The sequence below is a fragment of the Pararge aegeria genome, chromosome 12, assembly GCF_905163445.1.
Source record: "Pararge aegeria chromosome 12, ilParAegt1.1, whole genome shotgun sequence".
NCBI classification, from domain to species: domain Eukaryota; kingdom Metazoa; phylum Arthropoda; class Insecta; order Lepidoptera; family Nymphalidae; genus Pararge; species Pararge aegeria.
The window spans coordinates 8350163-8372136 of record NC_053191.1 but is presented as its reverse complement, the minus strand read 5'-3'; the positions used below and the strand labels follow the sequence as shown (position 1 = coordinate 8372136).

At 35.9% G+C, this 21974-nt stretch overlaps 1 protein-coding gene and 1 non-coding gene across 3 annotated transcripts; both read right to left on the bottom strand.

Moving 5' to 3' along the window:
* Nucleotides 1-3492: 3492 nt before the first annotated feature.
* Nucleotides 3493-16681, bottom strand: LOC120628190 (vanin-like protein 1). 2 transcript variants are annotated; one of them, XM_039896438.1, is made up of 10 exons: nt 16512-16673; nt 14899-15015; nt 14140-14262; nt 12971-13146; nt 12101-12315; nt 11331-11417; nt 10148-10251; nt 9409-9600; nt 4362-4486; nt 3493-3989 (listed from the first exon to the last, which is right to left on the bottom strand). In XM_039896438.1, the coding sequence occupies exons 1-10, from the start codon at nt 16563-16565 to the stop codon at nt 3566-3568; spliced, it is 1617 nt and encodes a 538-aa protein (XP_039752372.1). In that variant the 5' UTR covers nt 16566-16673; the 3' UTR covers nt 3493-3565. The 2 variants fall into 2 exon arrangements, with proteins under 2 accessions (XP_039752372.1, XP_039752373.1); XM_039896439.1 differs by lacking the exons at nt 3493-3989; nt 4362-4486 and adding exons at nt 4499-5283; nt 6121-6242 and having other exon boundaries at nt 16512-16681.
* On the bottom strand, nt 8466-8658 carry LOC120628497. The gene has a single exon (XR_005658968.1). It is a non-coding gene; the product is annotated as a U2 spliceosomal RNA (small nuclear RNA).
* Nucleotides 16682-21974: the final 5293 nt, after the last annotated feature.

The window sequence follows — 21974 nt, the reverse complement described above, 5'->3', positions numbered from 1 at the left end:
AGAAAAACTTATTATTCCGGGAGTATTTCAATACTTACCATCCACCATACATGGAAAACCAACATTTAATATGGGATTTAAAACATCACTAACAAACGCGCTTAAGGAAATAAGGCACACTGACTCTTAGTATCATATCCTATAATATTTTATGTTAAAATATTATAATTTTTCTTCGAAAAATATTATGTTAAAATAACATAAAATTAAATAAAAAAAATAACCTACTGCTTAAAATGCATTTTTTATTCAATAATGTAAAGCAGAGAAAAGAAAACATTACACAAACGAAAGTTATTCTTTATTCTAGAAATAAATAAATACAACACCTGTGCAGAAAATCCAAATAATATACTGAAAAATAAAAACAAACAAATAACCGTCATCACACTTGATCAAGCAAATATAAAATAAGAACGTATTGTTTTTCACTAGCATCGACAATAACTAGTAGGTACTATCTAATAATATAATATTTATATTTCTATCAATTTTATTATGGATAATTCTTTATTATTTATTGCACTTTTAGATAACAGTAAACATGTATGTGTAGCTGACTTGAAAATTTGGAATATCGTCGCAAGTTCGCCTGCCTGTCGGTATTTTAAATAGGTAGATATTGTTTGGTTAGCGTTTAGAAAATAGTAGATTTGTTTCCAAATCTAGCTTATCTACCACAGGCATCGAAAGGACCTGTAACGTTATGTTTTTAATATCCCAACGACAGTATACAGACAGTATGTACGCAGCGCATTGCTTTCTTATTTCACTGAGCTGTACAGAGCCTGCTTTCTAACTTTAGTTATTCCCATATATATACAAATTTTATAAAACTGTAGGTTGTTTGGTTAAACGCACTAATCTCAGAAACTCTTGGTTATAATTGGAAAAATGTTTTTGTGTTAGATAGATAGTTCATTATCGAGGAAAGCTCTAGGCTATATCATAACATCACACGACCAAAAGGAGCGGAGCATCAACGAAAAATGTTGCGATAACGGGAAATATTATTTCTCTTGGGAGCTTCCGATAGTTGTGATGCTGAATCGGTTAAAGTTACGCCAAAATAATGTACGACCAAACTGTTTCACTTTAAAAGTTCTCTAAAAGAGTCCACGACATGTCTATTTTATGCTTTATATCTCTTTGGAGGTTGTCAGGTCGCGGGAGAGCGATAGTTATATATTAAAGTTTTATTTTGATCAAGAGTGCATCTTCTATAGGCAAAAATATTCTAGGTAGTGCTGAATGCTAATGCTACTTCCCAAAAAATATATAATCCACGAATTCATTTATTAAAATTTGCATTTTCCGTGGATTTCATTTTAGTCCCAGTTAACAGTCCACCGCACATACAAATTGGACTAAATATCTTGAAGAGAGTTGACACATACATTTGGGTACCTTGGGTCTCAGATTCATGGAATGTGGTGCGGACGAATAAACTCCCTATTAGACTTCTGCAATACCCTGACTTTATACCCATTTATAGCCAGGTAATGCAGTAATGAGTTCCTTGTGAGACCTTCATAGCGAAACGGTGCGTGCTGTAGTTTTAAGTGGGAGGTCCTGAGTTCCATTCCCGACAGGGGAAATATTATCATATCTGATTTTTCTCTGTTCTGGTCTTACTTAACACTTTACTGACAAATAAGAGTCGATAACGCGTAGAAACCGATTAGGGCTTAACATAACTACCGAACCCGTAACAGGTTACTCTCTGCATCATCACTTACCAGCAGGTAAGATTGCAGTCAAAGGCTGACTTGTTGTGGATAAAAAAAAAAGAATTATTTGTGGTGAATGCAGATCAGAATACAGCTGTCATAGCCCTTTGTCTTCTCGCGGTTGTCGTACGAGGCGAATACGGTAAAATAAAGGAGAACGGGCAGCAGTGTCCTATGTGCTACTCTTACCATCTACTGCGATCACCAACGCAGCCTTCTTCCCAACGTAGTGAGTACGGGCAAACCTTTCCGTTGGGAGAGGCCCTTTAGTCCAACAGTTGACTGTTATAATCTATTGATGAGGATGATAATGATACCAATATACATGACTGACTTTTATGCACGTAAGAAACTCGCAGCCCGAAGACACTCGAAGATTTAGATATCGCAAAGTTAAATAAATATACAAATAAATATACTACGACAACACACACATCGCTATCTAGCCCCAAAGTAAGCGTAGCTTGTGTTATGGGTATAGCTGATGAATATTTTTATGAATATAATACACATAAATACTTATAATATACAGATAAACACCCAGACACTGAAAAACATTCATGTTCATCACACAAACATTTTTCCAGTTCCCTTGGACGCGGAAAGCAGGGTCACTACCCACTGCGCCGACCGGCTGTCCGTAAATTAGAAAACTTAAACATCGCTAAGAATGCGCTCGGAAAACGAAATAAAGAACAAAGAACTAAAAGAAAAACTCTTGTCAGTTTAAACTTTTTTTTTAAATGTATTTTCTCAGTTATAACCATTTGCTTGGTCCGTCAAGTACTTATGTATGTGGTACCAAGGAAATGGCTCGCTTAATAATAAGAGGACAGAAGTGAAAACAATGGCCTATAATCCTTAATAACTAAATGGTTTACAAGGAACACGTCCTGAATTTATCTTTTATTTAAATTTAATTTATTTTTATCAAAAATGTACTAGCATATTTTTTCGTCCAGCCAAACTGGTTAGGCAGTTTGTTGGCGAGTTTCCGTTCATACTTATACACATTATACAAAAATGGACTGAAGCTTAAATTTAATAGGGCTATAGCCTATACAGTGGCGTGCATAGAGGGTATGCACAAAGTATGCAGACTATATAAAATGAAGAAAATCCCCAGTACGAGTTATAAATACTTAAGGGTAGGTTTTTCATAACTCTAACAATGTCTATCCTTAAGTTATTAATAACTCTTATTGGAGATTTTCTTCATTTTATATCATCTGCATACCCAGTGCATACCCTCTATGCACGCCACTGAGCCTATATCTGTATCTTAATCTTTCTTCATAATATTTTAATAAATTACATTTTATTGTGCACCAAATACAAATTTATATGTAAACTTCAATAACAATAATAGAAAAGCAGAACAGATTAGCTCGTCAAAAAGCCCAAAAGGTAGCGATCCAAAAATGGGGCATATTTTTAATTTTTTTTTTTTTGGTTGCGGCTAACTCTGCTTCTGCGCCGGCCTCCCTCGCGGTCCGGCCGATATGGCTGGGTGTGAACGTACTGACGCACGTCGCTTCCCATAACAAGCATTTTCCGTTTCGCCAAGGGACGAGTGTCAGGCCATCTGGGTGCTTTCCGTGTGTGCGGCATAGACCCGGCGGCTCAAGTACGCAGGGCACGTTTACTTTAGAGATAACGCCCCTGATATTCTAATTTTAAGCCTCATGTGTATATGTAATTACACCGGCAACCGCTTCACAATATTCATTAGGCACCTATTGATCGGTTATCGGAAAAATCAAACAAGCTTTTCTTATAATCACAAGTATTTATCTCGCAACTGTAACTAGTAATATATAAAATTTACTCTTAATTTACAATCTTAAAAGAACTAGAGGACCGAAGAATAATAACATTAAATAAATTCGATGTGCAATAGATGAACCGGGTTCAGAGTCGTCCGGATTTTCGGGGACCGGTGTAGTTGTAGTTTCAGTACTATTGTTATTTGTAGCTTCCTCACCATCAGTCGTGTATTCTCTGCCCCACACCGCAAAACTGTATAACTCAGTATCAAGGTTCTCAAGATTAAAGGTGAAAGTAGTAGCGTTGAACATTGATATCTCTTCAAAAGTATAGTATTCAGGTATTAAAGGCATTAGGGCCGTGTCTAAAGTGATGGGGAAATAAACTGCCTTCTTTGCTGAAAGAGAGGCGTCTGTCTCTGGATAAGGCACCAATGCGAATATGTTTAAAGCTTGAAAGGCAGCTGTAGAGTTCTCCGAATATCGGGGGAATCTGTAAATAACAAGCCAAAGTTTTAACGCTTTTACATTTTACAGAGGAGTTCTATGACCCGCAGTGGTGAGCCCTGTGGATAAGTCGATTTAGGAATTTATAATTTCTGAATTTTCTCTGATCTGGTCTGGTGGGATGCCCCAGCCGTGGCTAGTTACTGAAAAAGAAATGCCGCGAAATGATTTCGCGTTCCGGTACGATATCTCGTATAAATGTTTCATGGGTACGGGTTCAACATAACTGGCATACCCGTAACATAACCCGCTATTATCTAAGTCTGCATAATCACTTACCAACTGGTGAGATTGCAGTCAAACGCTAACTTGTAGAGAAGTAAAAAAATCATTGAGTAACACTATTAACGACGCTTACCTTTTGCCACAAGATTCAGGAGTATCGTCAGTACAGGCAATTATAGAGCAAATTCTCAAGCCACCTGTCGTAACCCCACTATAGGTTCGCACACCACTAAACGCTCCAGCTCTGTATCTGTAAACCTTAAATAAACAAAATTAATCCTATGGCATCAGGTGTTCATTTGATAATAAATATGCATAATGGTTTAAAAGGAATTGCACTATTTGTTAGACATTTCAATTAAGTTTTGTTTAAAGTTTTGAATTCAACTGAATTGAACCCATTGTCAATCAATTGAAGCCTATAGAAAACTCTATAGAAGTTTAAATTATGGATACCTTGATGAATATAGAGAGGATACGAATTATGGACACTAAATTATTATTATACTTCACTTTATTTACAGTTTAGCTGATAACACCAAATCAATTCCGAAACATAAAAACAGTCTCAATAAAGAATAATATAAAAGTTCATGACACAAAATATGTATAATTAAGATTATTTTAAAAAACTTGTTTATAATTCATCATCGATAAGTGAACTCCTGTCCTTATGTGGGTGGTATATAGCATTTTCAATTTCAATATATTTCTGAATATCTTCTTCGGAGAAGTTTGTCAATATTGTTCCATCTCTATCGAATACTCTACCCCAAATTCCAAACGAAATAAGTGCAGTTTGGGGTGAATTTATCTTGTTTGTTATCTGTACACGTTCCTCGTTTGGCTTTATTTCATTCAAATTATCTTCATATTCCTCATTTTCTATTTGATCTTCTTTGTACGAGAAATTCGAGGGATCTAGTGGAAATAAGTTTTTTCTTATTGATATAGGAAAATATTCGACATCATTGCATTTTAGTGTACTGTTATAGTGTTTTCGATAAATCATTTTTATATCAAGCTCCTGAACTTCAACGGTATCTATATTGGACCTGTAATCATAAAATATAATAGTTAAAAATGTAGCAGGTACTTCTATTTTAGCATGATGTATCAAGAAACAGTTACGGTTTTAATTTACAAACAAAGCTGTATTTTGACTTTAAAAAGAATTAATTAACACAACTTATAATACATGTTTCCTTAAATAAGATATCTTGTGACTGTAATCCCTTAAGGTATGTATGTATTCAATACATAGGTTAACAAATCTAGTAGGTATATTGCTGATCGCTCAAGAAGAGTTTGATAATTATTTTATACTAGCTGTTGCCCGCGACTTCGTCTGCGTTTGATTTTGTTTTTAAAGTATTCAGTATCGCTAAGCCTTAAATGAGGGGTTTGCTGCTGACCGCTCATGAGTGATGTCCTCTATCTCCAACCACATTCATCAGTTCTACACAAAGTTTAGGCAAAATTAAACACATATTATAACCATAATTTGTCGGAGTTATGGTGTAAAATCGTCAAACACTTTCATCCCCTCTACCAAAAGAACCGTGCTTAATGTCGTGATAAAAATTCTCCTATATTCCTATCCATCCTATAGATCCTATATTACTTCTAACACTTTTAAGAATATGTGTACAAAGTTTCATGAGGATCGGTTAAGTAGTTTTTGCGTGAAAGCGTAACAAACAAACTTACATTGGCATTTATAATATTAGTAGGGATAGAGATGTTCAGCGAGTTTTAGATTTGCGTCGATCGATTCATTGATATGTTTAGGTATATCGTATTACTTTTGAAGAACCATTAAAAAAATATTACGAATATGAGTTAGTAAATTATATTTTAACACGAGCGAAGCTATTACAAATGCCAGTTACCTATAAACACAGCTCTTAACGTCTTCTGTTTTACAAGCAGCCACCGCACAGCCTACTGTGCCCACGTCACGTTTAGCGTAGACGTTAACACCATCGTGGATGAAAGCTCTAAAAAAAGGTGCCTGAAAAACAAAAAGTACATTACTGGTCTCGTAAAGAATAGCTTCATAACATTTAGTCCTAGGCCCTGATTCTGTACCTATGCCAAGTTAAATCGTGATTATGTTTTTTCAGTGTGATGTCATTGATAGCTATATCGATTTCTTGCCTTTCTCACTTTACAAACTATTTTACGTTGACTCTAGATTATCGATCTTTGATATTACGCAATTACTTTAGGTATATTTTATTCCTCAACATAAATCATAATTAACCTTCGTTCATTCGGTCAATTAGTACCTTTGAAAGCGACCGTCGGCTCTTGGCGAGCGTCGGCTACTTCAAAGACTCGACTGGTTGTACAACCTCAGTGATATTATTGGTGCGCGAGGTATTTTTTTTTAATTCACTGCATGTTATCCTTTGACTGCAATCTCACCTGGCCGTAAGTGCTGAGGCAGTCTAAGATTGTAGCGGCCTTAGTTGAAGTAGTGATCGTATTTTTTTACGAGCTATGTTAATTAATATTTATGTATTAATATATACATATAAAACTCTCACTTACCTCCACTCGGAGACGTACTTATTGTTTGCATATTATATAATAGGTACACTATATCTGCAATCTGCATGCACTATGTTTAAAATATTAATAAGCAGTGTTAGAAAAAAACCCAATTAAAAGTAAAAACTCTGTAATAAAATGAAGCATAAGCTACAATTTCAACAATAATTTTAATGCCATGAGGATGAGTTTTCCACGCTCGCTCGGAACCCTAATAGATTTATTAACCTACTAGCGAACGTAATAAATGCTCTTTGTTTTTTACCTATTGAGTATTCTCTTTGTGAATGCTCCCGGTTTGCATCAAACGACCAAAATCTGTTCGTCAATAAATCCGATAAAAAACAGAAGAACTTAAGTTCGTAAAGGTAAGTTTTTAATTTGATTTAAAAAATGGTAGGCTCATTGCGTCGCGTTTATAAGTACAAATGGCTTTTATAACAAAATTCATGGCCAATTTGCTTTTATTGTTTTAATATTTAGGGGATACTTTCGAATTCCACCCGGCTAAGTTTGTTGTGGGCTTCTTCTTAGACCGGGACGCGTTTGGAACCCTCGTAGCTTTAGTTTTAAGTTTACGAATGTGGTTATCGCCATCATCTCACTACCGTGTAATTCTTATGTACGCATCAAAAGTGCCACCTGTGGGCCTACTTGAATAAAGATATTTTTGACTTTGACTTTGACTTTGAATAGGTAACACGAAAATTTATTTAAGTTTCGTAGACTACTTTTAAAATTTCCTTAACAGGTATAAATATTATGCCTAAGTTTGTAACAAAATATGGGCTTAGAATTACAGGTTTTTTTGTGCAAATATTTTGAAGTCGTAAGATCGTAAATATTGTCAAAAACGACATAATTAGCGAGCCTGAAAAACTTTTACTAGGGACACCTAACGGTGTCAAAAGATGATATCCCTAAATATGGTTAGTGGAAATGTATCCCCAGCAGTAAACAATATCTTTGTACACTTTTAGCATAGGCAGGTGACAAAAAATTTATCCCCCGATGTTCTTGTCTACCTGCCAAAGCACGGCAACAGGGAAAATGAGTTTACCTCCGTTTAAAATTGCACCTATATTATTCGCGCCCTAATATTATTTGCAGACGTGCGCCCATGCTTGGATAAAAATGTGGAAAAGATAAATATTTTGCCCTTTCCCTGTGGAGTAAAAAGGTCTCGTAGCCATACCGATAACCGTAAAGCCACCAACAACGCCTAAAGCAGCCAACTTTTAAAATCATCACATATTAGATTATAAATGCGAAAGTGTGTTTGTTGATTTGACTTAGAATCAAGTACCGACACACAGAATTAAGAACATACAGAAATAATATTGGAGCATCAAAAACACTCCACTTTAGAATCGGTATACGTTGTTTTGTTATACTTTTCTTTTTTATGGACTTTTTGTTGTGCAATAAAAGTATATTCATTCCTTCATTCATTCAATGGTTTCTTGAACAAACGGTTAGTCGCTTCATACCATTTAGCAGTTGACAGTAATTTTCTAAACGTTACGTTCACTATAAAATGGGAAAAAGTTTTTGAGCTAGCAACATTCCGCGGGTTTAAAGTTCCTAATTTCTGAGTTTAAGTTATTTTTGTTCTTTTCGGAGTTCCTAATTCAATATACCAACATAGGCAGCGGATAGACTTGAACGGAATGTTTAATTTATTAAGTGGGCCGATCCCGGCGGCACTGCAATGCCGGGCCGACCCGTGACGGGAGTGGAGCGAGCCCCGAACATCCCGTCGGTATACAAAAATCAGTTTAATATACTGGTCCCACATTGTGGGAACTTTCAGATATTAAGCTGAAAAGAACAGATACTACACTTTGATCTTAGCCAAAAGGCCGAGAAGCGATAACTGATATGAATTAGTCTCAGCTAGTGATTCTAAGGCAGAAAATCTTCGAAGCGCGATGTATGTATTTGAAGAAAATAAACAGCGACATCTATCGATACATAGGAAAACTATGTAAAAGCAAATGACATCTAGCGGAACAGACTTACAACACAAGTGCATTTCAAAATTTCGACGATCATTTCAGATGGTTTTAATGCAATCATCAATAAGTAACAAAAGTAAATAAAAAAAAGAACTCAGAACTTTGTTACTAACCGATAGCTAGATAGGTATTTTTAAAGTAACTTATGCATTTGATGATGTAAGTAAGTTTAAGTATACCTGTACTTTGTATACCGTTCGCTTTTAAATATAGTACCTACCTAGCCAGAGAAGTACCTAGTAATTTTAACATTTTACGAGTAACTACATAGTTATTTTAACAAACGACTTATCGTTAAAATTTTAAGAAACTTACATAATTTTTATTTGGTGTTTACACTTAAAACCAAAGTTTTTTGTTTTTTATATTATGATTGCTTTGGGCCGAAAAGTTGCATAGGTTTTTTCCTCGCGTCAAAATGCATACTTCCTATGGGACAGAGCTCCGGTGCAATTTCTATTAAATATAACCTATTCATGCGACTCTCTTAAATATAACATTATATATGCAGTATACAGTACATATATACAGCATATACAGTACATGCGGCACTTCTAGTATACCATAAACACAAAGTGGAAATAAGGACATTATAAAAAATCTTACATTTTCTCCGTTCCTCTCACCCAACTGTACTCGGAAGTAGCATGTTACGTCCTTGTCTATTAGCATAAACTGCTGGCTTCCGGAGGTCAATAATCTGGTTGTATGAGAAGGCAGTGAAGAGTCGGTCAGAAGGTATAGACTATCTTGATCCGATGGATTGTTATAAATAGGACCTGGGGTGGAGCCTGTAACCTAAAATATAATTTTATTGTATTGTATGCTATAAGTACAATAAATCTAGTTACAACTAAAGAAGGGTGTAACATTATATAAATTTAACTATTTCGTATTTATTTATCGATACGATTTCTCCACATATTTTTACATTTAATTCCTACTCTAATACAGTGTACGGGTAAATATTCCCCTGGCACCAACTGAAGAGACACAAAAAGAAATTATTAATATTTTTGGTTTTCTACAATAAATTTATAAGCTACATGAAGTATTGCAGAAAGTTCTAATGATTTTATTTTGGTTTTCATTTGCCATTGCAGAAGGACACTGATAGAGTTTCTTGTTTATTATTTGTCACTCAATCAATAAATAAATATTTCATTATATAAGAAGCGATATTGCAGCTTTTGTAACCCACTTAATTCTTGAAACAGCATACAAAAGCTACAAATAAAGAGTACAAATAAATAAATAAATATAAAACTGTTGATTTAAATGTTAAAAATTGAAATTAAAAATTTAAAATAAATTTAAGAAATTAAAAATTGAATAATTATTTTACCTGCCCAGGTACTTTTGGCACCCTCGCAACAAGTAGTTTAGTTGTAGGAACTCCGGGCATTATGCTTACTAATGCCCCAGCCTTACCAGAATAAATACCTGAACCTGAAATAAATAAAATAATTAGGCTGGGCTGCACACATTTCAGTTCAAACCCACAGACTCGAGTATACAAAACAAAATGTACGTTTTTTTATTCACACAAGTTAGCCCTTGACTGAAATGTCACCTGGTGGTAAGTGATGATGCAGTCTAAGATGGTAGCGGGCTAACCTGTTGGTATGGTTGGTTGGTTGGTATGGTAGTTATACCCCTAATCGGTTTCTACGCGACAGCGCATAGAGGAACCGCTATGCGCTCTCGCGTACCTCGAGGAATCGCTTAGCGGCGCGTCTTTGTCGGTAACCCTGGTAACTAGCCACGGCTAGAGCCTCTCACCAGACTAAAACACGTAAAAACGCACATTGCCGGATTTGAATATAATGTTGTTTTATGTAATACTAGCTGCCCGCGACCTTGGCTGTTTTTGATTTTGTTTTTTGATGCGGCGATAAATTTAGTTGTAGATCTAAAAAAAATAAAGTATTCAGTGTCGTTAAGCCTTAAATGAGGGATTTGCTGCTGTCCGCTGAGGAGTTCTGTTCTCTATCTCCAACCACAGCTTGGGCAAAATTAAACACATATTATAACCTCTATAGTACAAAAATATTTATTTAAATCGGTTATAATTCGTCGGAGTTATTGTGCCAGATCGTCAAACACTCATCCCCTCTCCCAAATGAACCGAGCTTAATGTCCGGATAAAAAGTACCTATATTACTTCTGACACTTCCAAGAATATGTGTACAAAGTTTCATGAGGACCGGTTAAGCAGTTTTTGCGTGAAAGCGTAACAAACAAACTTACATTGACATTTAAAATATAAGGTAGGGATAGGGATAGAAGAACGGTATCGAACGTTAATAATGTCGTGGTTTTTTTCATGTACACATCTGACGTCTGATGGACAACAGCTACTCGCATGCGATGCGTGAATTGCTTATTCTGATTTTCCCTACCATACATCTTTCTTCTCTCATAAATAACGGAACATCCTTGAAGTTTCGGTCTCAATTTCCGTCCAAAAAAGATATCGTATCGCGGCCTAAGAACTTTCAAAGAAATTTTCCTAAAACGTTACATACCTGCACTTCCCACTCGAACATTGTTAGCCCCGGCGCCTAAGAAGTTCACGTTCATGGAATATGCATATGCCTCCTGAATCTGAACAGCTGGTGGAAAAAAATAATTATAAGTACATACTATGCGAATTTTCTTTAAATAACACCCACCGAGGAAACAGTCAGTATAGTTGCCTTCGCTTACCATATCTACTCGAGAGCTACACTCATATTTAAAGCTTTGACATTTGAGCATTATGGTATGTGACAAAAGTTGAAGTCTACGGGCACCAAAATATTAAAAGTCCACTTTATATCACACAACATAAAGCTCACATTCAAATGCATTAGTAATTTCAGCCGAATCGATGTTACGTCGAAGATCTTTGAGTTATCGATAGCACAGACAGCAGCGAAAATTCGAGTCTAAAAAATGAAATTTAAATTGAAATGTATTGTAGCGGTGATAGCCCAGTAGGTAGGACTTGGACTTCACTTTCGGGGGAACGAGTTCAAATCACAGCATGCACCTCTAACTTTTCATAGTTATGTGCGAGTTCTCCACAATGCTCTCAAAAGCGTGTCGAGTCAACCAATAGGCACTGAGCCAGCGTGGTGTACTACGATCTTTTTTTGAATTTGAATTTTGAATTTGAATTTGACGCGATTTCGCCTTCTTAACCTTATTTCTATCGAACATCGCCTCTAAAGCTTTTACTGCACTGAAGTCTGCTTGAGTGCTTATAAGATAGGCCTACTTGAAATCAATGGATATTTAATTTAAATTTACTCACCGGTCAAATAAGGCAATTCTGAGAACCACATAGTCGAGAAAACAATATCAGTAATATTATACATCTGAACTATTTGAATTGCTGGCACTTGGAACATCAGGTCGAAGCAGATAAAGTGGCCAAAGGTAACGCCAAAGTCCGTCTTAAAGATTCCTAACTCCGATGACAAGGCAGGATTCCGCGTGTATTCACCAAACAAATTGATTTTACGGTACCTGAAAAATATAATAAAAAATAAATACTTACATCCTATATCGAGATCAGAGTGGAGTTGACTGCTTCGATAGATAATAGTGCGTAATTTTGCAATGTATTTATAATAATTTAATCTTTGTTAAAAAAACATTACCTTGACGGTCGATTGGCGCAGTGGGCAGCGACCCTGCTATCTGGGCCAAGGCCGTGGGTTCGATTCCCACAACTGGACAATGTTTGTGTGATAAACATGTATGTATTGTCGAAGTATATTTATTTATTAGTCTTTATACGAAGAAGTGGATACATAAACAGAAGTAGGCATAAATTGGTGATCAGTCAGAATGGGGTGTCTTAGAAAAATGCAGAACACTTTTGTGGGGCTGTTTGTTTGAATAAAATAATATCGAAGGTAATATAAGATTAACCTATGCATAAGTTTTAAGGATGTATAATAATATATGAAATATATCGGGGTTACCATATTACTGATGAATCTCTTAGTGACAGTGCTTCTAAGCAAGCCGCTCCGCTTTCATCTCACACAAGATAGCAAGAAATGATCGAAAAGAGCAACTGCTGAGTTTAGACCTACTTGAAATAAATGAGCATTAGAATTTAGAATTTTAATAAATGATCATTAATAAATGACCGAAGCAAAGTATTTCTTCTTACCTATCAATAACCGTGCCATTCCTATCAAATACTACATTTGTGTTGAAGAGATAGACCTTCTGTTCCGGGCAAGTCTCCCCAGTTACGTCTCCGCTGGTGCAATTCACTATCTCTTCAACATTAACCACCACATAGATTTCGTTCAATTTCGCTGCTGATGATATAGATACTAGAATCTGTAAGTGATATAAAAAGCTGAAGAGTATGTTTGTTCGATTGTTCGTTTAATTGAACGCGATGATCTCAGGCACTACTGGTCCTGGAAAACAAATCTTTCAGTGTTGGATAGCCCATGTATCGAGGAAGGCTATAGTCTGTATTACGCTAAGAGCATTAGGAGCATAGCACCAATGAGAGCTTCCGCTACGTTCTCTATGTAAACGGTTAAATTTAAGACAAAATCATGTATGACAAAGTTGTTTCTCTTTAAAAAATCTAAAAAAAAAGTCAGGGACAGCATATCTTTTAAGGTTGACTTATGAGCGGACGAAGTCGCAAGTAATTCATCCTTCACGACCCTGACGATCAGATTACTACTGACAATGCTCCCTATCAGAACACACAATCAACCTATGCACAGCGTCTTCGCCGGCGAAGACGAGGTCCCCGACTTCTAACGTCAACCGGACGTGGGCTCGCACCACGTTCTCGGAAGCGTGCGGATTAATCACCGTCCGTAACCCTTTCACTCCAATCGTCGCCTGAGCCGAGGTTCGGCCTCATATGAGGCCTCCTCAGGCCGACGACCCCTTCGCTTCTTTGAGCCCTAGGGTTCAAACTCTTCCTGGCAGAGCCCCATTCCGAGGCTCGCCAACAAGCCCGCGTTACACTATTGAAATCATTAGGGTTAATCAGCTACACACAATCCGAAAAAAAAAAGTGTAAAGGTATATTTACACGAACACACCATGAGAAATATCTGCCGCGTGCTTATGAGGCTCTGTCTTTGATTCCCTATTGATAAGATAAGGAATTCACAGAATCTTAGAGTTAGGAAACTGTCGCTATCCAATCTCTTGCCTCCAAGAGCACGCCAAATTTACGAACTGCTGACATGTGATAAAAAGTTGTTAAACTCTAACTATTTTTGCACTTTCTAAATATATTAGGAAATGGCCTATATCCTTTAGCATAATCGGTTTTTGGTGTATTCCTGGGGGGGAAATTACCTCGTCATAGAGTTGTGGTTGTAGTGCTGGCACGGGGTAGTCCTTTAGCAAGCTGTTGATGGGGATTACGACGTGGCTGTGAACTGTTAATGTCATCTCAGGAAACACGACGATATCTGCGTTCTGAAATAATAAAAAAAGGCTTTTTTTTCCCCCATTCTACCACAGAACATTGAGACACCGTGAGCGATGACATCCTTATGTGATTGATATTCCATCAACATGCACGAAATGTTGTTTATCCACGTATAATTTGTGTACCTTTAAGGGTAGAGTGAATAGGCTTTTTCTAGGCAAGCGTGTTCCAATCTAGACCTCATCATTGCTTTCTAACGGGCATGATTGCCGTAAGCGCTGGCCTCTCGTTAATTAAAAAAAAAAGGTTAACGTAAAAGATTCGCCATCCTGCGTCTACACTGCCATGCGCCAAACAAAGAGATACATTCGACTCTATTGCTTTGTCAAGGAGACTTCATCTGACCATCCTTTCTTTTGTCTTTTACTTGTGTCTACAGTGGATTCCTTACTTAAATGTAATACAATTTGCGATTTTAAGTTTTGATATAGCATTTCTTTCTGTATTTTATTTTCTTTGCAAATTTAATTAAACTTATTAAATTATCACTGTGTCACATTATGTAAGTTTTCATGATAATTAACATCGTATTTGTGTTAGCCTTCACGTTATTTCATATGGACCGATGGTCATGATTTGAAATTTACCGTTAATTTTGTAATTAAAACTTCTATGCGAATTACCTGGTCAGCAGCGTCTTTTATCAATTGAACATAGTTTTCCAAATTGAGACTCGAGTTTGCTTGCACTTCGTATTCGACTACGGCTGCCACATAACTTGTGTCGTCAAGTGTAGATTTCTGTTAAAATACAATTTTAAGTAGTTCCTCGGTAATAGTCACGCAGTTGTTCTGAAGTTCTGAGTTATTCTGCTTATTTAAACAAAGGCTAACGAAAAGAGATAACCACTAAAATTCCAAAATAGCAAATAATATGTGTGTTTTTCTCTTGAAAACGGCCACTACTAACTAGGTATCCATAATCCACCCAGAAAACCTATAAAGATTCATGATCAAACCTAAGGTATAGGTAGACTATTAGGTTAGTAGGTAGCAACGAGACATTAGGTTTACCTACCGCTTTGGATTTTGTGGTCGCTAGTTCGGTTTAAAATTCGCCCAATCAGTACTTTTATTCCCCCGATTTGTTAATTTTTCGCAAACACTATATATATATATAATAATAATATAATTATAATATAGATAACTTGGTTAAGTAATCCTTGGAAACATTTATCCCCGGACCATTGAGTTGGAAACGTTTCATTTTCCTTACTTACGACATCATACTAAATCCGATATACCAGATTAGCAATTATTCAAATATAAAATTGTTTGGAAGAGGATATTGTAATTACATATTTTTTCACAACAAAGCAACGTGAAAAAAACACAAGAGAAATCAATATGATGTCATTGTGGCCTCTAGGGGCCACAAACATCCAAACATACAAACTTTCACAATATAGATAACATTTTAAAGTTTAATTGTTTTACTAATCGTTATGCCAAGAAGCGATAAACATTCAATAAAAGTTTATTGTTATAAAGCCAAAGAGTTGGATTGTATGCTTAAACAAGCTGATATCAGAAAGTTCCAGTGCTATTTGAATAATTGTTTAATCGATATCGAAGTGTATAATATATACCTACATATTATAATTAAATAAATAAATATATTACGACAATACACGCATCATCTAGCCGCAAAGTAAGCGCTGCTTGTGTTATGAGTACTAAGATGACTGATGAATATTTTTATGAATACATAAATACTTATAATACAGACACTGAAAACCATTCATGTTCATCAGACACACATTTCCCAGTGGTGGGAATCGAAATCACGGCCTTGGACTCAGAGAGCAGGGTTGCTATCCACTGCGCCAATTGGCTTTCAAATTTAATTCTTACTATTAACGTGAGGAAAACCGCAGAGAACATAACACTAGTATTTAATAGGTTGATTGATTATTATACTCAAATGTGTGTTTACTTGTTACCCATTTTTGGATCAACCTTATCTTGATAAAATTTGGCATAGTTTGCAACTTTGAGATGAGCATTCGAAATTTTTTAGTCCAGCTACAAGCAAAACCTATCTTGACGAAATCTTGCACCCTTGAGTATGATATAGAAACTTTTATTTGAGGAAAACAAACGGTTCCCGCGTGATTTAAAAGAAAACAGAAAAACGCGAACGAAGCCACGGGCAACAGGTAGCTATAAATAACAAACTATGTTGACGAAATCGTAAGATAAGATAACTGAAATATAGACTGAAATAAATACTAAACCTGTGCCGAAAGTCCAAATAAACACAACAATATAAACAAACTGTGACCCGCCATTGCACTAAAAACACGTATTGCTACACACTGTTCTCTACATTAACTGGCACCGCACTACAGGAATATATTTGCATTAATAATGTTTGTTTCCATTTCCTACAAGATAACGGGAGTGTGAGTCACACGGCACGGCAATCTGCAGCTTTTTATTTATAGATATCGCTTCCAAATGGCACGGTGAAACACCTCTGACAATTATCGACCTGCGCAGTAGACAGTTTTTACATTTGTATGCGAGAAAGTGTCTTGTATTAGTATGAGAATGTATTAAAGTGTAATAAACATGTAATAAAACAAGACTTAACTGTAATTCATATGTAATTTACATTTACCACCCTCTGTGCAGTTAAGCCGTCATAGCTCTTTTTATACTAGGCGCGCTTTGTTTTTAGAGACTATATATGTCCGTGCCTTGGCCCGCATGTACTATTCAAATTAAACCATCATGATAGCTATCAACCCATTAGTACCCACCTACTATAGGGTACGAATCTCCTCTCAGAATGAGAAGGGTTTAGGCCGTAATCCATGCAGGCCAAGTGCCTTTATTCGGTATTAGCCAGGTTCTGGATTCGGCAGATTCGGGCTTAGACACATTCGCTTTACGGCAGAAGTAAAATCACAGACAAGGACAAGATTTCACAAGAATTTGAAATCACATAACTCCGAAAAGTTCCGGAGATCGAACATCAACTCCCAGAAAGAAAGGGTTAAGTCGTAACATAAGGCTAGCACCACTTTTGCTTTATTTCCCTTTTTCAGGTAGTTTATCTATATTTCATTTCTATCTAATATTAAAAATGCGATAGTTGTTGCGTACAAGAAAGCGAAGAACCTCACTTTTACATAATATTTATAAGTTTTACGGTATAAAAAGTAGGTATGTATCTTGTTAATAAAATTACTTGTCTGAACATGATCCTTGAATTTTTATGAGATAAATAGAAGCTTATGTCACTTTCCGATCTATAAACTCTCTGTTTACTGTATCAGGTCAGGCCGTTGCTGTGGTCCTTCTTGATCGATTTTTTCTCTGGTCTGGTCTTGCGAGAGACTTCCGCTTGGCTAGGTACCACCCTACCGACAAAGACATGCCGCTAAGCGATATAGCGTTCCAGCACAATATCGCGTAGAAACCGATTCGGGGTATGGGTTAAACGTAACTACCATATCCCTAAAAGGTTAGCAAGTTACCATCTTAGCTTACCAGCAGGTGAGATTTAAGTCAAACGCTAACTCGTAGAGCAATTTAAAAAAATCGGGTTGGCTTAACTATTATTATCTCACATTAGTGCTAATAACCGCGAAAAAAGCGGTTATAAACACTAACATTTTCTGTCTAAAAATTTTTGGAACCTGGTACCAAAAATTTTTAGAAATAAAAAACTAAATTATTTGTGACCGGTCCCGGAATTCGAACCAATCAAACATGCTTCCTTAAGTAGCTTATAATATTATCATGTTTGCATCATTTGGCGAAGGCGTCGTCTTTTATCAGTCCTCCTTAGATAGGTAATCTTACCATTGTTTTATAGCATTTGTTATTGCGATTACTTAAACATTTGTTAGTCCTAGTGTTCTAAGAACTACTATTTGTATAATTATATTTATAAAATTAAGCATCTGATGATAAAGGACGTTATTTCAGCTTATGTATTGGTTGGTTTAAAAAAAACACTGACGTCCGTCATATAAGTATTGCCATGGAAACAAACAATACGGTAACTTGTCACTTTGGACGTTCATGGAAAAAGGGGGATCCCTTTGCTGGGGTTACAATAAAGCCAGACAACCATATTTTTTTTTTATTATATTTAAACAGCCTGCTAAAATGTTAATTATCATTATTATCTATAATTATGCTGGATATTGACTTCCTTTCTCATAGGAGAGAAAAGCATAAGCATTAACAAATTATATCATTGACACACGTTAGTGATAAAGGTGCTCTAAGGGATACAAATCTCCATTTTCCTAACTCTGGTACTACAGTATTTTTTTACAGTAAACCCCAAATACGTTTCAGATTGTTAATTTCAGATCGTGTTGATCTGATGATTTTAGCTTGAATGATGATTATGATGATGATTTTCCTTCCACTGTTCTTTTTTAAGTATTGATAAGAATAGGTTCTAGATAATATAAATCTCGGGCGTTAGTAACAAAGATCATAGCTGGAGTTCAGTTTTAGGTTTACATTTGTGAGACAATAATTTTAATTATGCCGTTCAGCTTCTATTGGAAAGCTGTCCTAAAACTTTATTTTATTGACGTGCATATTGTTCGCAAATGAATGATAATTCAATTTGATATGAAACTCAAGAACCCTTAGCTTATCCATTATAAAGATCACAATTGCTTGCTTGCACATTAAAAGTTATTCAGAACATTGTTAAAAATAGATCTGCACAAAGGAACTTGTAGTTGTTGTACCGTGTAGGTATTTTATTTATAGGTATAAGAACAGTTCAGTGATCTGAATTCCATGACAAAACTTCTGATGCTGACGTTTTCAAAATGAGGTTCGAACAAAATTGTTTGAATATTTAAAGTAAAAAATATAAATGACTTGACCATATTTCTGATTAAATGATAATGTATGTTTAGCAATGATTATCGCTGTAAACGATTAAGTTAAATGTTCGCGACCACTGTTCAACAGTTCTTACTTCTAAAGCAAAGTGGCAGTAAGATTTGCTAAATTCATCATCTATTTAACATAATAAATGTGAAAACATGTCTGTTTGTTTGTTACCTTCGCGATCATAAGCAACTGGAAGAAATAGCTCGCAGCCACGCATCGTATATAGGATGCTATGAAAAACATAAATGAAAATTTTCAAAAAATGAGAAAAATGCTTAAGAAGTCAACAACAACAACAGCAACAGCAACAGCTACCGACCATAATTTACTATCTACTCTTGGCCGCGCAATGCTCTTGCTGAAAACATAATGAGGAAAGCTGCATGCGATTACGAGTTTTCCATAATGTTCTCAAAAGGTATTCTCTACAAATCCGCACTTTTTTATCGTGGCGTGGTGTATCTATTACGGCCTATGCCCTTCTCCTCCTAAGCAGATACCCGAACCCTGAAGCGGATCGGTCATGGGTTGATTACACAGGAAATAAAACCTTATAATAAGAAGACTTAAGCATTCTCCTCTCACGAGCTTTCTGTGATACAACGTCCCATTGCAAAGATGCGACGTACCATTGCAAAAATGCGATCCCCCAATCAGAACAGCAGTCCTGCAGTTCTGATTGGTGGTGTTTTTTAATGCGATAGATCACCCGAGAAGATCCGTCTGCACAAAAGAGGAGGCCTGTGCCCTGTAGTTCGAAATTATGATGATGATCATCATTAATTAACTCATAATATCATCATATTGATGGTCTGGTGATAGGAATAGTATTGTGATACAAATAAATACAAAGATAGATTTTCTGACGTTCTGACATGCTTAACAACTGTTATCTCAACATGATTCATATATTATCTTTATAATATACTTATGTATTATCTTTCTTAATAAATATATTAAACTCAATAATATTTGCATCAAACGCAGATGGTTAACTTATTTAAAACTAAAACATTCTTAATGCAAATCCATTTCACAATAGTTCATTACATAAACAATTTGATAGTCTTATAACTATCTTATTAAAAATATACTTAACAACAACAAAAGTACGTTAATTTTATGAATAACAGAAGAGTCTTTATCATCAAGAGGCGGTGTAGCTTCTTCTCCGTCAGTAGTATATTCTCTACCCCAAATACCAAAGGCGTATAGCTCGGAAGTAACATTCTTTAAATCCAATACATAGGCATTCGTGCCGTTAGCTAAAACGGTTACTTCGTACATCTGGTTTTTGGGTTGAAGAGGCATGATGGCAATATCCAATGATACAGGGAAGTACACGGTACTGTCAGCATTGTTTTCATCATCTCTTACTGGTGAAGGTACTCTGGCAATTACGGTTAGCTCTTCGAAAAGCCCAGTAGAATTCAATGAAAATTTTGGCAACCTGTAAATGTTTGGATATTTATTTAGGTACTCCATTTATTCTTATTATGGTAACAATATATTAATTATTTTAATATATTGTTACTAGGCGTAGGAAATCTACCAATCTGCACTGTGAGAGTGCGGTGGACTACCGCCAAAACCCTGTTCATTCTGCGAGGAGATTCGTCAAGTGCGTTGAAATCAAGTTAAAATAAATAAAGACAAATTTTATATTTGTTTCTTATGTTCAAAAGATACTGTACACTGCAAAGTCATGAAATAATTTGTTTAAATGTCGACCTGCATAGTCCCTAGTATTGGTGAACAACTGATGTAAAAGGTCTCCCGAGGAGGGTTTTTAAAATTTTTCTTTTGTAGACCACAGGTAGGACGCGTCGGCCGTGTTTAGTTACCCTACCGCGACATAGAAGCGGTATAGATAGCGGCGCAAGCAGAAGTTAGAGTAAATGTACTTTATATCCCGGAAAAATGCATAGTTGTTATTGGACAGAGTTACAGCTTGATTCTGCTAGAGGAACAAAAAAAATCAGTAGCCACTGTGTTCGTCGATCGATCGATTCTTGTGGGGAGATATGGTTCGGTATGTTTGGTTACTGTGTATGTATATTCGGTACGTTTCTTAATTTTCTGTCTCTTTTCCGAACTTTAGGATTAAAAGATTACGATTAATAATAAACGCTCGCGCCAACGAAGTTATTAAATAACCGACTTATTTACTTAAATTTTATCTTTGCGATAATCCCTCACTAATATTAGCTACAATTTAAACAACGATACAAGATAACGATCCTTGCTATGCCAGCGGATATAACAATCGTTACAGCCCGCTAATCTATATTGGAGCAGCGTTAAGGGTCTAAGCCCTAAATCCTTATTTGTAAGAGAGAAGTAGGTCTATTCCTTTCTATGGTATATAACGGGTGCTTTTCTACAAGATCTTTGTGATTTATCTAAGCATTAAGCGAGGACAAAGCTTGACATGAATGCACAAGTTTATTGACCGTATCAACGAATGCTAAGTTTAGCATTCGTTGATACATTCGGTGATACGATCACATTGTGTTCTGGGGCACATCGATCTACAGATTAAAGAACAAATAAAAGGTGGTACAAAACCGAAGCAAAACGAGCAAAGTAGAGCAACACGCTGTGGTTTATAAAATTACCTGTAAATTAGCTCTTACAAGCCCTGAAACACCTCAAAACAGATTCGGCGGTAGAACAATAACTATGATATGTAAAACTAGGATGTCTACCCCCACAGTCCAATGAGTGCCTCAACACCTCATGAGGATGGACCATTGCAATGTATCGACAAAAAAAGCTTATACAACAAATTTGCTTATAAGTACTTAGTCTTGTGACCCGACATC

Coding starts and splice junctions, on each gene's coding strand:
- LOC120628190 (XM_039896438.1), bottom strand. CDS start 16,565: ATGGCGGGTCACAGTTTGTTTATATTGTTGTGTTTATTTGGACTTTCG. Junction 12,316..12,970: donor AATGGCACGGTTATTGATAG/GTAAGAAGAAAT, acceptor TATATTTTTCAG/GTACCGTAAAATCAATTTGT. Junction 4,487..9,408: donor GTGAGAGGAACGGAGAAAAT/GTAAGATTTTTT, acceptor TGTTTATTTAAG/GTTTACAGATACAGAGCTGG.